Genomic DNA, 12483 nt, shown 5'->3' on the forward strand with positions numbered 1-12483 from the left:
TATATATATCAGAACAAAGTCATTTGACCAGTTGACTCATGTGCTGGCATTTGAGGACCACCTGTGACCCATGGGGGTGTGCACCTCCCTCTAGCTGACACTTACCTGTGCTTTTTTTCTTCCCTAGGTCGTGGCCTCGCCTGCATACTGTCACAGGTGAGTCAGGGGTCCTCTGTCAGCACATCCAAGGACTGTTCTTTTGTGTCTTTTCTGTTTCTCCTCCAATGAAACCAGTGGGTGGGCTGACAGGACACTTGAGTACTTCCTGTCCTTCGCCCAGTTTCTCCCAGGGGGCAGCCTGATGTGTCACTGACCCAGGCCTTGGAATCTGAAAGACCAAGTGGGAGTCCTGACAAGACAAGCATGTGTGCAATGTGATCATTAGATGTCAGAGTGCTGCCTGGAAGGTCAGTGGTTTGAATCTACCCACCAGCCACTCCACAGCAGAAAGCAGGGTCAATCTTCTCCATCAAAGATCACAGCCGCAGAAGCCCCTGGGAGGTTGCCATGACCAGAATGAACTTGACATCCGTGGGACGTTGTGTGTATATGTGTGTCTACCTTATCTACATTTAACTATAAACAAATATGTTGTAAGGAAGGAGAGGTCCTTGGAGAGGGACATCATGCTTGGGAGGGTGGAGGGACGACGCAGGAGGGGAAGGCCCTCTATGAAGTGGATTGATTCAGTGACTGGAGTAATCAGGATGGGTGTATTGGAGACAGTGCGACTGACACAGGACAGAGCAGGGTTTAGGGCTGTTGCACAAAGGGTCGCTATGAGTGGCAAGCAACTCGAAGGCACATAACAACAACAAAACAACAACATGGATCATACTTGATTTGATGACACCTAACAGCAACAAATATTACAGAAGTTCCCTTGATGAGGTGATATAATAGTGATTCTTCTTTTTACTTTTATTTATTTTGCTTGTCTGTGGATAACATGGGTTGACAGAGTGACGAGGGTAATGGGTCTAAGTGTGCCGGAGTCAGTGAGACTGGCTCAGGAGAGGACAGGCTTCAGGGCTGTTGTTTTGAGTCGCAGGCAACTCGACGGCACATAACAACAGCAAACACCATATATTTTAGTATGTGAAAATAATCTATCAAGTAAATAAATGAATTCTGAGAAAGTCTTTTAAAGGATTTCAGGCTATCCAAGCTCGGGGAACCTGTCACCGGCAAGCCCGTCTCAGAAAGCACAGAAAGCAGTGCCAGGGTTTTCCATAATGTACGGGTGTGAGTCTTTCCTCTGTTCACTGAATACAGAATGAAGCTGGGGAGGATGACATTCCCAGTTGGAAAGTGACCGTTCTGTCTTGGCTTTCATTGGACAGGCATCCCAGAAGTGCGGATGGAATTCATTCTTAAGTGTATCTTTAAACAGAATTTGTAGGTAAATCAGAACAGGTACATGTCGTTCTTACTTAGCTCGCTCTTGTCATAGCGATGATGCACCATCAAGTCAGAACCGGCTTAGAACTGACGTTCCAATAGATTTTCAGAAACTGAAACTGAACACCGGAGATGGCCTATATTTCTCCTGAAGAAGAGCTAATGGATTGACACTGTCCACCTTTGGGTTGGTAACACACCCCCTTGGCCACAGATCCCAGGGTTTCTTTTAATGCAAGGAAAAACTTGAGGCTTTTTCCACGGTTTCAAAGACACACATGCAGCAAGTGGAAATGATTGTGAAGAATTTGTTATGAAGCAAGTGGAAATGATTGTGATGAGAATTTGTTGTGAGTAGCATGTGATTCAATTGCTTCAAATTGAGGGTAAATTTACATCACATTAGACAACTAGGAGTTCTCCATAACTCAGAGGTTCTTAACCTGTCTGCACAATAGAGCACACTGGTGGAGATACACACTGAGTCATTTCCTCAAACAAGCTAGGCATTTCATTGAGGATTTTTCCCTTTTTAAAAAGTTTTCTAAGAAAGATGTCATCAAGTTTCAGAACTTTTGGAGGTGGTGGTGATGGTATTTATTGATATTTTCCTGGAGAGAGAGAGAGAAGAGAGAAGAGAGAAGAGAGAAGAGAGAGAGAAACCAAAGAATGATTTAGGAAAGGAAGGTATGGAAAATACATGAGCATCTAGTGCCCCCTGCTGTCTGTTCCTAAATGTTGCCACCTCTGTGTTCATTACGTTAAAGCAGGCATTAAGGAATACACCTCTCTTCACACTCAGAGGCTGGGAACTTAAGTTGGCAGAAGCTAATTGCAAAGTGAACAGAAACGGAGATGGAATTTCTGGGAAAGGGTATTCACCTGATTTTCATAAACGTAGGCCTAGAGTTCAATTACCCAAGACTGGCTCAAGGCGTCACACAATTGTCTTCAAAATTCTACGTCTTTTGTTGTTGTTATTGTTAGGTGCCATCTGAACCCTGTTCAAATCTGCACCATCCTCACATGCCCTGAGACACAAGAGCCCATTGCAGTAGTTACCATGTCGTTCCATCTAGTTGAGGGTCTACCTCTCCTTCGTCATCCTTCTCCAAGGACTAGCCCCTCCTAGAAATATGTCCAAAGTATGTGAGGTGAAGCCTCATCACTCTTACCTCCAAAAAGCACTCGGGCTGCACCCTCTCCAAGACATATCTGGTCATTTTCTTGGCCATCTATGGGATGATCAGTACTCTTTTCCAACACCACAGCTCAAAGGTGTCAATTCTTTTTCTGTCATCCTTATTCGTTGTCCAGCTCTCAAGGTGCATAGCTAGTAATGAAAAAGACCATGGCCTGAATCAGAAACCCCTTAGTCCTCAAACTGACATCATTACTCCAGTAACTTGGAGAGGTCCCTAACTACAGATTTCCCCAGTGAGTGTGTCTCCCTGTCTCCCGATTGCTGGTACGAAGGGTGTTAATTGTGGATCCAAGAAAGATGAAGCTATTGACAATTTCAATATCCTCTCCATCCACCATGACGCTGCTTATTGGTCCGGTGGTGAGAATCTTTGTTTTCCTGACAATAAAATGCAATCGATATGGAAGGTGCATCCTTTGATCTTCTGCAACAAGTGCTGTACTGAGATAACTCAGGGTTTCTGTGAGACTGAAAGCTGTGCCACTGGTGTGTCAGATGCCGTAAGGGTTACCCATGGTGGACAGATTCTGGTGGAGCTCTCTGATGAAGACAGAGTAGGAAACAGGATGGGCCGTCTACTTCTCATATACCAGGCCTTTGAAAACCCTATGAGCAATAAACAAAGAGGATAGTTACAGTACGTACTTTAGAATTGTTGCTAGCTAACATCAAGTATTAGAACAATTAAAAAAAAACAAAAACAAACTCCTTATTGCCCTGAGTAAATCTTTAAAGTTTAACTTTTAAACCAAAAACACTCCCTGAAGTCTTCTTTAAGCCAGACAGTAAACCCAAAGCCAAATCTGCAGCCATTGGTCCACCTCGTGGTGACCTCCCACCCACCCTTAAAGCTATGAGTTTTTATGGGAACTTGCCATCTTGCCCTTGTAGACTGGTTAGTGGATGCAAAACTCCAGCCTTTGGATTAGTGACCCAATACGGAACACGCTATGCCACCACTGTTGTGTACCGTCAAGTCAGCTCTTCACCCTCCAGTGGTTTTTTTAGAGGCGGATAATCACGAGGGAGGAGATAACCAATCTTTCTGCTGTGGAGCAGCTGGTGGATTTGAACCACGTGACTTTGGATTGGTAGTGTGAGTCCTTACCCCTAACCCACCTGAGTCCATTTAGCTGAATCTGTAAAGACTGTCTAAACCTTGTGCTCAGAACTAAACCACAGCCATCCAGTTGACTCTGATTCACCAACCCTTCATTGGCTTCAGAGGCTGGAAGTCATAAGGGAAGAATATTGTCCATCTTTCTCCTGAAGTGAGACCACTGGAGACTAGAGGCCTTTTAGTTAGCAACATAAATCACTCTGGGCAATGCTATCAGAGCTCCTCTAACATCTACCTCAAAAGTTTGTCATTGTAGCCAAGGCAGAGCTGACTCGTAGCTGACACCACAGCAGGTAGAAAATCACTGGGGAGAAGGGTGCCCACCTCTCACCCACGGAACAACAGGTGGATTCCAGCAGGTAGCACAGCATAGCCTTTTGGCTAGGAATGCAGCTCTCTGTGGACTACGACTCCAGAGCCTAAGAACTATCTACATGGGCTCAAAATTACAGCTCCAAAAATCAGACAGGAGACTTAGAGAGCAGGGAGGTTATACTGACATGAGAGGATCAGTTCCAAAAAAGGAAGGAGAGAATAGTGGCATACCTTGAAGGGTGTAATCCGTATCTGAATTGTACGTGTATAAATTGTTGAATTGCTGTATGTTCTGCTGCATTTGTTCCCAACAAAACCGAAATTATAAAAAGAGTGTAGGTGACATGGAAACAGCAGAGTTTGGCCCCTGTGACTTTCACAAAGGGAACAGGCCCCATCAGCAACATCCACAATATCAGATAATACCAAACCAACCCCCATAAGCTCAGCTGTATTCTCCACACTTCCATACTTGTCTCTACTAATTCTAATACCAATGGTACTGATCGACTGTTGCTGCTGGTGGTGGTAAGTGTTGTCAAGTAGCATAGCAACCCTATAACAAAAGATCTGAACCTTTTTTTTTTAAATGAAAGTTTACTGAGACTTTGGATTTCCATTCATTCATTGTTGCATTTTCCTCCCTGCCCACCCCTCCCCACAATTCGCTGCTTTTCTTTTTAAAAAGTAAAAGAAAAAATTCTTTCATTGTTATTTAATCCTTTCTCCCAAGTCCACTCCACTATGAACCCTTTTCTGTAGCTATTGTTGTTTCTCTAATGAACATAGAGTTTCCAAAGGCGTGTTGTTTAGAGAGTGGGTGCTAATCTTGCTTCTAAGCCTGGCTTAATCTAGGAGCTCTAGCAAACACTGTCCACCATGGGTAACCATTATGGCATTTGATAAACCAGTGGCAGAGCGTTCAGTATTGCAGCAACCCCGAGTTATCTCAGTAGAGCAACTTGATAGACCAGTACTATACCACTTAGAAGAGTGTTCTCCCCAAACAAAATTAACACCAACCAACTTATAAATACAAACGGCAGCCCTCCAGGTCCTAATTGACTTAAACAAGAGGCTTCCAGCCCACAGCTGATAGTTAACTAAATCCAGTAAGTCCAGGCAACCAATCAGCTCACACATGATTGTGAATGAAATAAAAACCCAACCAGTTTATACCTGACTTTCAACTAAAAGAAGAAAACCTATCCTCCAGAATCCAACTGCTTCACACCTGGGCCTCCAAATTGATCTACTATTGGGACCAAAATCATTGCAGTAACTACAGAGACCTTACAGGCCATACTTACAGTTATAGGCTCCATTGGAGAAGTTAAGAGGTTCAAACCAAGTTTGGCAGCGGGATATATACAATTTTTTCAGTCAGGACAGCTTCTTGAACGTGGCAGCAGGCACTTTGTCCTTCAGCCTTGAGACTTTAAAACAATGTTATAAAGCTCTTGTTGTTGTTGTTGTTGTTTACGTTTGGGTTGAAACTGACCCTGTAGCTGATCCTCCAGCAGATTTTCAGAGGCGCAGGAGAAGATAGCCCATCCTCTACCAAGGAGCAGCTGGTGGCCTCGAACCTTGTGCTTTCAGGATTGCCCTGCAGCTTCTTGCCACTAGGCCACAGAGCTCTCTTACTCCTGCCAATTAGGGTGTTTCCCCCTAGTTCTACACCAAGCTTAGGCGAAAGGCTCTGGCTCTGTGAGACAACAGTCCCAAGTCACCTCTGTTTCATGTCAGACTCTGGTTCTCTGCCGAGGCTGTTCCTGCTTTCATGTGAGCCCAATCTATCTGAGAGATACAGGGATCTCTGGACCCTGAAGACATGCCTCACTCTGCAGCTGCTTCCCTTCTGGTGAGGACAGTCCCATCCTCTGCTGCTAATACTGCTTAATTTAAACCTGCTGGGACAGCATAACTAACTAACTAACCAACCAATCCCAGCACGAGTTGTTTACTTTCCTGGTTTGCAGGTTTCCACTAAGCCGTGGGGTGGAAATCAACATCAAGGAGACGGAAAACCATTTTGCCTACACTGCAAAAATTAATTAGTTTTAAAGAGAGAAGCAAAAACATCAGTACATTTTTAAAAAATAATAATAAGTTAAAATGCTTATTCTCAGGCTGAAGCCAGAGTTTCTGATTTGGTGGCCTGTGGTGACAGCAGGGAATCTCTACTTGTAACAAGATGCATCCAGTTTAGCTAGTTCTTGCAACATCTGAGAAAAACATTGCTGGAGACTATAAGTGGGTGGGAAGAGTTATCAAGCCATCACCACCAAATATCATGAATTCTCTTGATAATGGTTGTCTCATGAAATTTCATTTGGACCTCTGAACACCACATAACGATCCCTGAAGTTATAGTAAGTGGACTGAAGGACTATTCCCATTCTTGCCATTATCCCACCATGCACCCATCTTCTGCTAACGTCGCTGAGTTATGACGTCATGCTAGCTTTAGGCACAGACTTGTAAAGAGACTAGAAACCAAAGACCTTTTTATTGTTACTTTTAAATTTTATTTTTTTAACTTCTATATTCATCCTGATAAATATTTACAAGTCAAAGTTTACAAAATGTTTCTTTTTAATAAAATTTTTAAATTGTGATTGTAATGAAAGTTTATAGAAAAGTTAAGATTTTCATTCATTACAGCAAATTTTACCCCCTCCCTCCATTTCCCCTCCTCCAGTTCAATTTTTTTTAATATAAAATGTTTATTTTATACTGGTTTGCTTACAAAATTCATATACATTGTTTTTCACACTGGATCTTTCCCGTTTTCTTTATCCACCCCTCCCTCCACCCATCAAACAGTGCAACCCTATGTTTATGCCCCCCTCAACCTCACCCCTGTGCTCCACCCCTCCTTAGATCTTCATACATGTCTTACTAGTTACCTATTTCTACAATAATGGTCTTATACAGTATTTGTCCTTACGGGACTGAGTTAGTTCACTTAGCATGATGCTCTCCAGTCCAGAAACCAAACACTCTTGAGACTATGCTCTTCTGAGATAGCACTTTCTAGATGAGGAAATGAAGAACTACAGAAGAAAGTAAATTTCCTGGAAAATTATCTTAGTTTGTGGGAATTGCCCTAAAAAGTATACAGCAAAGTGGATGGCTTAGAGAACAGATGTGTATTCCCGCTCTTCTGGAGGCTACTTCAGGGCAGTGGCCTGGCATGCTCTCTTGGCCTGGCAGCTCTAGGAAAGAACTCCCTTGTCTCCTTCAGTTTCCATACCCTCAGTTTCTATTGGTTGGTGTTCCTCGGTTAAAGATAGATCTTCACACAGTGTCTTCTCACTGGGCATGACTCTCTTCCCTGCTCTGTTCTCATCTGATAAGCACCCTGGTACTTCATGGGAACTTTCACTGTTAACCCAGCAGCAGCAGTTGGACTCGCCAGTGGATCCACCTAAGAAAGATGGATAATCTCCTACTATATGATATACAGCCCCTCATAACCCGCTAGAGGGTCAGTTCCAAGTAGAAAGCAATGAACTAATGATGATGACTTCGAGGGATCAGACCCACTCTACTCTAGTACAAACTCATTTAACTAAGCTGATAAAGAAAAGGAAAAGCTATTTCCAAATAAAGGCTTATTCACAGCTATAAAGGCTAAGTCATAAGCCTTATCAATCTTTAATGATATGATGTAGTCTGTAGAAAGTTGTGTGCTAACCCAAAGGTCTTACCAACCCACAAGCTGGTCCACAGGAGAAAGATGGACAATCACTTCCTGTTCATATTAGATCCTCTGGAATCCATGGAAGGTCAGGTATGAGTTGGTTCTGACTGGATGGCAATGAGTTAAGTATGAAAATCAAGTTAAATAAGAAAATGAAGCTTGTTCTCTAACTCCCCAATGTTCTTATGGGAATATTTCTGTGAGATTGCTGATAACAAAGTTGTTATCTGAACAGAGTAAGCCAACACTGCACGGTTTAACATCAAGAAAGTGTCCATCAGGGTTTAGCTTTTCTCCATACTTATTCCACTTGTATGCTGAGTAAATCATTCAAGAAGCTGGACTCTATGAAGAAGAATGTGGCATCAGAATCAGAAGAAGATTCAACAAGCTGTATTATGCAGATCACACAACCTTGGTTGCTGAAAGTAAGGAGGACTTAATGAGCTTGCTGCAGAACATCAGAGGCTACAGTCTTTATTACGGATTACACCTCAACATCAAGAACACAAAAATTTTCACCATTAGGGGTAGTATCATGACAGATAAAGGTTGAAATTGTCAATAATTTCCTATTACTTAGGTCCACAATTAACACCATGATACTAGCAATAGGTCAGTTTGAGGACCCAGGTGCATCTGATTCAGGCCATAGTCTTTCTTATCATTGCTATGCATCTAAAAACTGGACCATGGATGTTGTGGTTGTTATTGTTGTTGTTGTTGCTGTTGTTGTTGTTGTTATATGCCATCGAGTTGCCTGCGACTCATAGATTCCCTATGTACAACAGCCCTAAATCCTGCTCTATCCCTTGCCAATCTCATTGTATCTGACACACCTATCCCCATTACCCCAGTGACTGAATCAATCCATCTCATCAAGGATCTTCCTCTCCTGTTCTGTCCCTCCACCCTCCCAAGCATGATGTCCCTCTCCAAGGACTGATCCCTCCTTGCAACATGTCCAAAGTATGTCAGATGAAGCTTCAGAATTCTTGCCTCCAAGGAGCAGCCTGGCTTCACCCTCTCCAGGACGAACTTGTTTGTTCTCCTAGCATGTTATAGTCAATACTCTTCTCCAGCATCACAGCTCAAAGGCATCAAATATCCTTCTATTATCACTAGTTATTGTCCAGCTCTCTGATGCATAGCCTGTGTCAGATGCACCTTAGTCTCCAGAGTGACACCATTGCTCTTCAGTAATTTGGAGAGGTCTCTAACAGCAGACTTTCTCAATGCAATTCATCTTTTAATTTCCTGGCTGCTAGTACCAAGACTGTTGATTAATGAGGATAACAAAAAAAAAAAAAAAAGAATTGATGCCTTTTGTGTTGAAGAAGAACACTGAACAACCCATGGATGGCCAAAAGAACAAATAGATAATCATGCCTTGGAAAGAGTACAGCCACAGTGCTCTTTGGAGGCAAGAATGATGAGGCTTCACCTCACATACTTCGGGCATGTTGCTAGGAGGGGCTATTCCTTGGAGAGGGACATGATGCTGGGAAGGGTGGAGGGTTGGAGAAGGAGAGGAAGACCCTCAACTAGGTGGATCAACATGATGACTGCCACAATGGACTTTTGTGTTTTAGGAAGTGTGAGGATGACACAGAATAGAACAGGGTTCAGATCTTTTGTTCATAGGGTTGCTAAGAGTCGTACTCAACTCGACAACACCTAACAACAACAACAACCAACAGCAGAAGATAAGGAGATGTATTACACTGGAAAAGTCTGAAGTCAGGGATCTCTCTAAAGTGCTGAGGAACAATGATGTCAGTTTGAAGATTAAGGTCCTGATTCAGGCCATGATCTTTTCAATGCATCTTAGAGTTGGGACACGAGTAAGGATGACAGGAGAATTGGTGCCTTTGAATTGGAGTTTTGGAGAAGAGTCCTGAATATCCCATGGACTGCCAAAAGAACAGATACATCTTAGAGAAGGTGCAGCCAGAGTGATTCTTAAAGTCACAAACGGCAGTCTTACATACTCTGAGCATGTGGTTAGAAGAGGTTGTTGTTGGGAAAGGCAGAAGGACTGTGAAAGAGAGGAAGAACTTCACCCAGGTGGATTGACACAGTGATTGCAGCAATGGACTCCAGTATGTGAGAGATGGTAAAGACAGCGCAGGGGAGGACAAGGTTCACATCTGTGTGTTCACAGGGTTGCTGTGAGTCATACTCAACTCGACAACACCTAAAACAACAACAATGCAGGACTAAATATCTGTTGGTTAGATAGCAGATTTTTATAGTTTAGCATAATCTAAAATACAGAATGATTTGCATAGCCTTTTGATAAACTTTTATAAAGCAAGTCCAAATTAGAGATTTGAGAATCTTCAACCAAACAATGTTCATCCAATAACAAAGTTTTATCAAGTGCTCATTTGTTCACTTAGTCTGTGCCTGGATCTGTGGCTATCTCAATAGTCATGACACCTGCCCTCTAGATATTCTCAGTCTACTCAAACTTAGACAGAGACTCTAGTGAAACAAATTATAAAACACTTAGTGACTAACCAAAAAGTTAGAGGTTTGAGTCTCTAAGAGATGTGTGAGGGGCTTAGGGGAGGGTTTGATGGGGAATGCACCAACAAAAGCTAGATTCCATTGAAAACGCTAGAGTGTGCCTTATGTTAGTTATCTCACACACACACACACACACACACACACACACACGGGCTGCTATGAGTCAACAAATGGTTATGTTTGTTTGTTTGTTTGTTTGTTTGTTTGTTTGTTTTTAACTCCTTCAGAGCTACAGAGGCATGGACAGATAATTGAAATCATACAAACAGAACACAACGGGGAAAGGAGAATAAACAAACCTCTTTGTTACCAGAGGTGCTACTGAGTCAAGACTTTGGGTGCAATAGTTGTAGGATATTGTTTAAATGTCATGTTTATCTTTCATTGCTAAAATCAATGTGCTAAAAAAAAAATCAATGTGCTACAAGAGGAACAATGGAGGTCTGGTGGTGGTGTAGTAGACTGGTTATATGTTGAGCTACTCACCTAAAAGTTGGCAGTTCAAACCCACCAACCACTCCTTAGAAGAAAGGTGAAGCCATGTGCTTCTGTTAAGATTTACAGCCTTGGAAATCCACCAGAGCATTACCAATGTGTTGAAAATGTTTCAAAGGCTGTAGGCGTTTGGAATAACAAAGAGCCTTGGTGGGACATTGAGGTGGTATCCCAAATGTCAGTGGTTCAAGCTCAGCAGTTACTTCTCAGAAGGAAAGTGATGCAGCCTTGCTTCCGTAAAGTTATGCAGCCTGGGAACTCAGTGTGGTAACTCTGCCCGGTCCTACAGAGCCGCTGAGTCAGAATCAATTAAACAGCAGCAAGTTTGGCTTCTTGACACAAAAGACTACTTCTTGCCTCCCTGGGCTCAGTGGTTATTTGGTTTGAATTTTACTTTCTTTCCTCCTTTACCTTTGCCCCCATCTGCAAAGGCAACTGGAGAGGAGGAAGTCAGGAAATAACCACTTTAGTTTGGGAAAATTACAGACAGACAAAGGCAAGGGAAATGAGCAGAGAGCTTGAGAAAAACCAAAGCCCTCTATTTTCAGTGCTGTGAGCTACCACCGTGATTGTAATAGCATTTTGTTCTGATTTCTGTTGCTGTTATTTTTTTTTTTTTTGGCAGGCCAGTACCACACTATTGATGAGCATCTTCCTAATTATGTAAGTCTGATTACCTACTTTGTCAGTTTTTATCTTTTTCAAAGGAAGTGTTTTGTTTTTCTTTTTTTAAGGCACTTGGTGAACTTGGGGGGAAAAAAACAACCAAACAATCCCAGAAACAAAAACCAACAACCATGTCCACGCACAAAACCTTTTTCCAAATGACATATTTTCCTCTCAGGAGAAAACCAAATCGTTTCAACTCTTGGATGGAAGACTGAAGTCCAATTGTCGTTTATAAAATGGAGATAGACATTAACTACACAGTGATTACGAAGATTGAGCAATGTGAAAATACCAAAATATGTGCTGATTAAAAAGAGAAAAATGACAGACTTGGAAACCCTGTGGAATGTTCTGTTTTGTCCTGTAGAATCAGTCTCAGTCAGAGTCTATTTAATAACATGGGTTTTGGTTTTTGGATGTATTGTTAAATAACTTCTTTAAGAATTTCATTAAAGTTACATAACTTTGTATGGAAGCTGTTATCCCAGAAACACATACACTCAATATGTTATAAACATACAAACACAGTAGGCTCATAATTTTTCCACACTGGACGAAGCTACCCACTGGGAGCATTGGTGGTAGTAATAACAGTGTTCTTACAACAACTGCATTTTTGTCAAATTTTTAAAGGTGTTCCATCACAGCACTCACTCCTGGTGTGAAATCTCCCAGGAACAATGCCATCCCATTTCTTCTTTTGTCCCATTGGTAGTGAAGGCTTCCTGGAGGCCCCCTCCCAGCAGCTTGGCTTCCCCCTGGCCACTCAGATTCACTTGCCGGGAAGAGACCTACCATGCACTGAGCTGTAGTTAGTGTGGTGGATGCCAAAGCACAACTTTGCTCATTTAATTTCTGACAATAGGCAACGGCAGTAGGCTCGGGCGTCTCAGTTTAATAGAATGAGAAGCCAAATAACCTTCCCAAGGTGAGAAATTCCTCTTGCATAGGGTCAATTTCAGCTCTGGTGGTCGTTCCTAGGCACCATCAAAACAACTCCTAGCAACCGTTAAAACAATAGATCTGAACCTGGCTTTATCC

At 42.4% G+C, this 12483-nt stretch overlaps 1 protein-coding gene across 1 annotated transcript in view; it reads left to right on the top strand.

Annotated features, from left to right (window-relative positions):
- The window catches only part of CLNK (cytokine-dependent hematopoietic cell linker), a 190065-nt gene that overhangs the window by 1436 nt on the left and 176146 nt on the right, over positions 1 to 12483 (top strand). The window contains exons 2-3 of the mRNA XM_006884544.1: positions 128 to 156; positions 11399 to 11436. Of these exons, the coding sequence (XP_006884606.1) occupies positions 128 to 156; positions 11399 to 11436 (67 nt within the window). The remainder of the gene's footprint in view (positions 1 to 127; positions 157 to 11398; positions 11437 to 12483) is intronic.

The sequence above is a fragment of the Elephantulus edwardii genome, unplaced genomic scaffold, assembly GCF_000299155.1.
Source record: "Elephantulus edwardii isolate Elephantulus edwardi_28Jun2011 unplaced genomic scaffold, EleEdw1.0 scaffold00035, whole genome shotgun sequence".
NCBI lineage: Eukaryota > Metazoa > Chordata > Mammalia > Macroscelidea > Macroscelididae > Elephantulus > Elephantulus edwardii.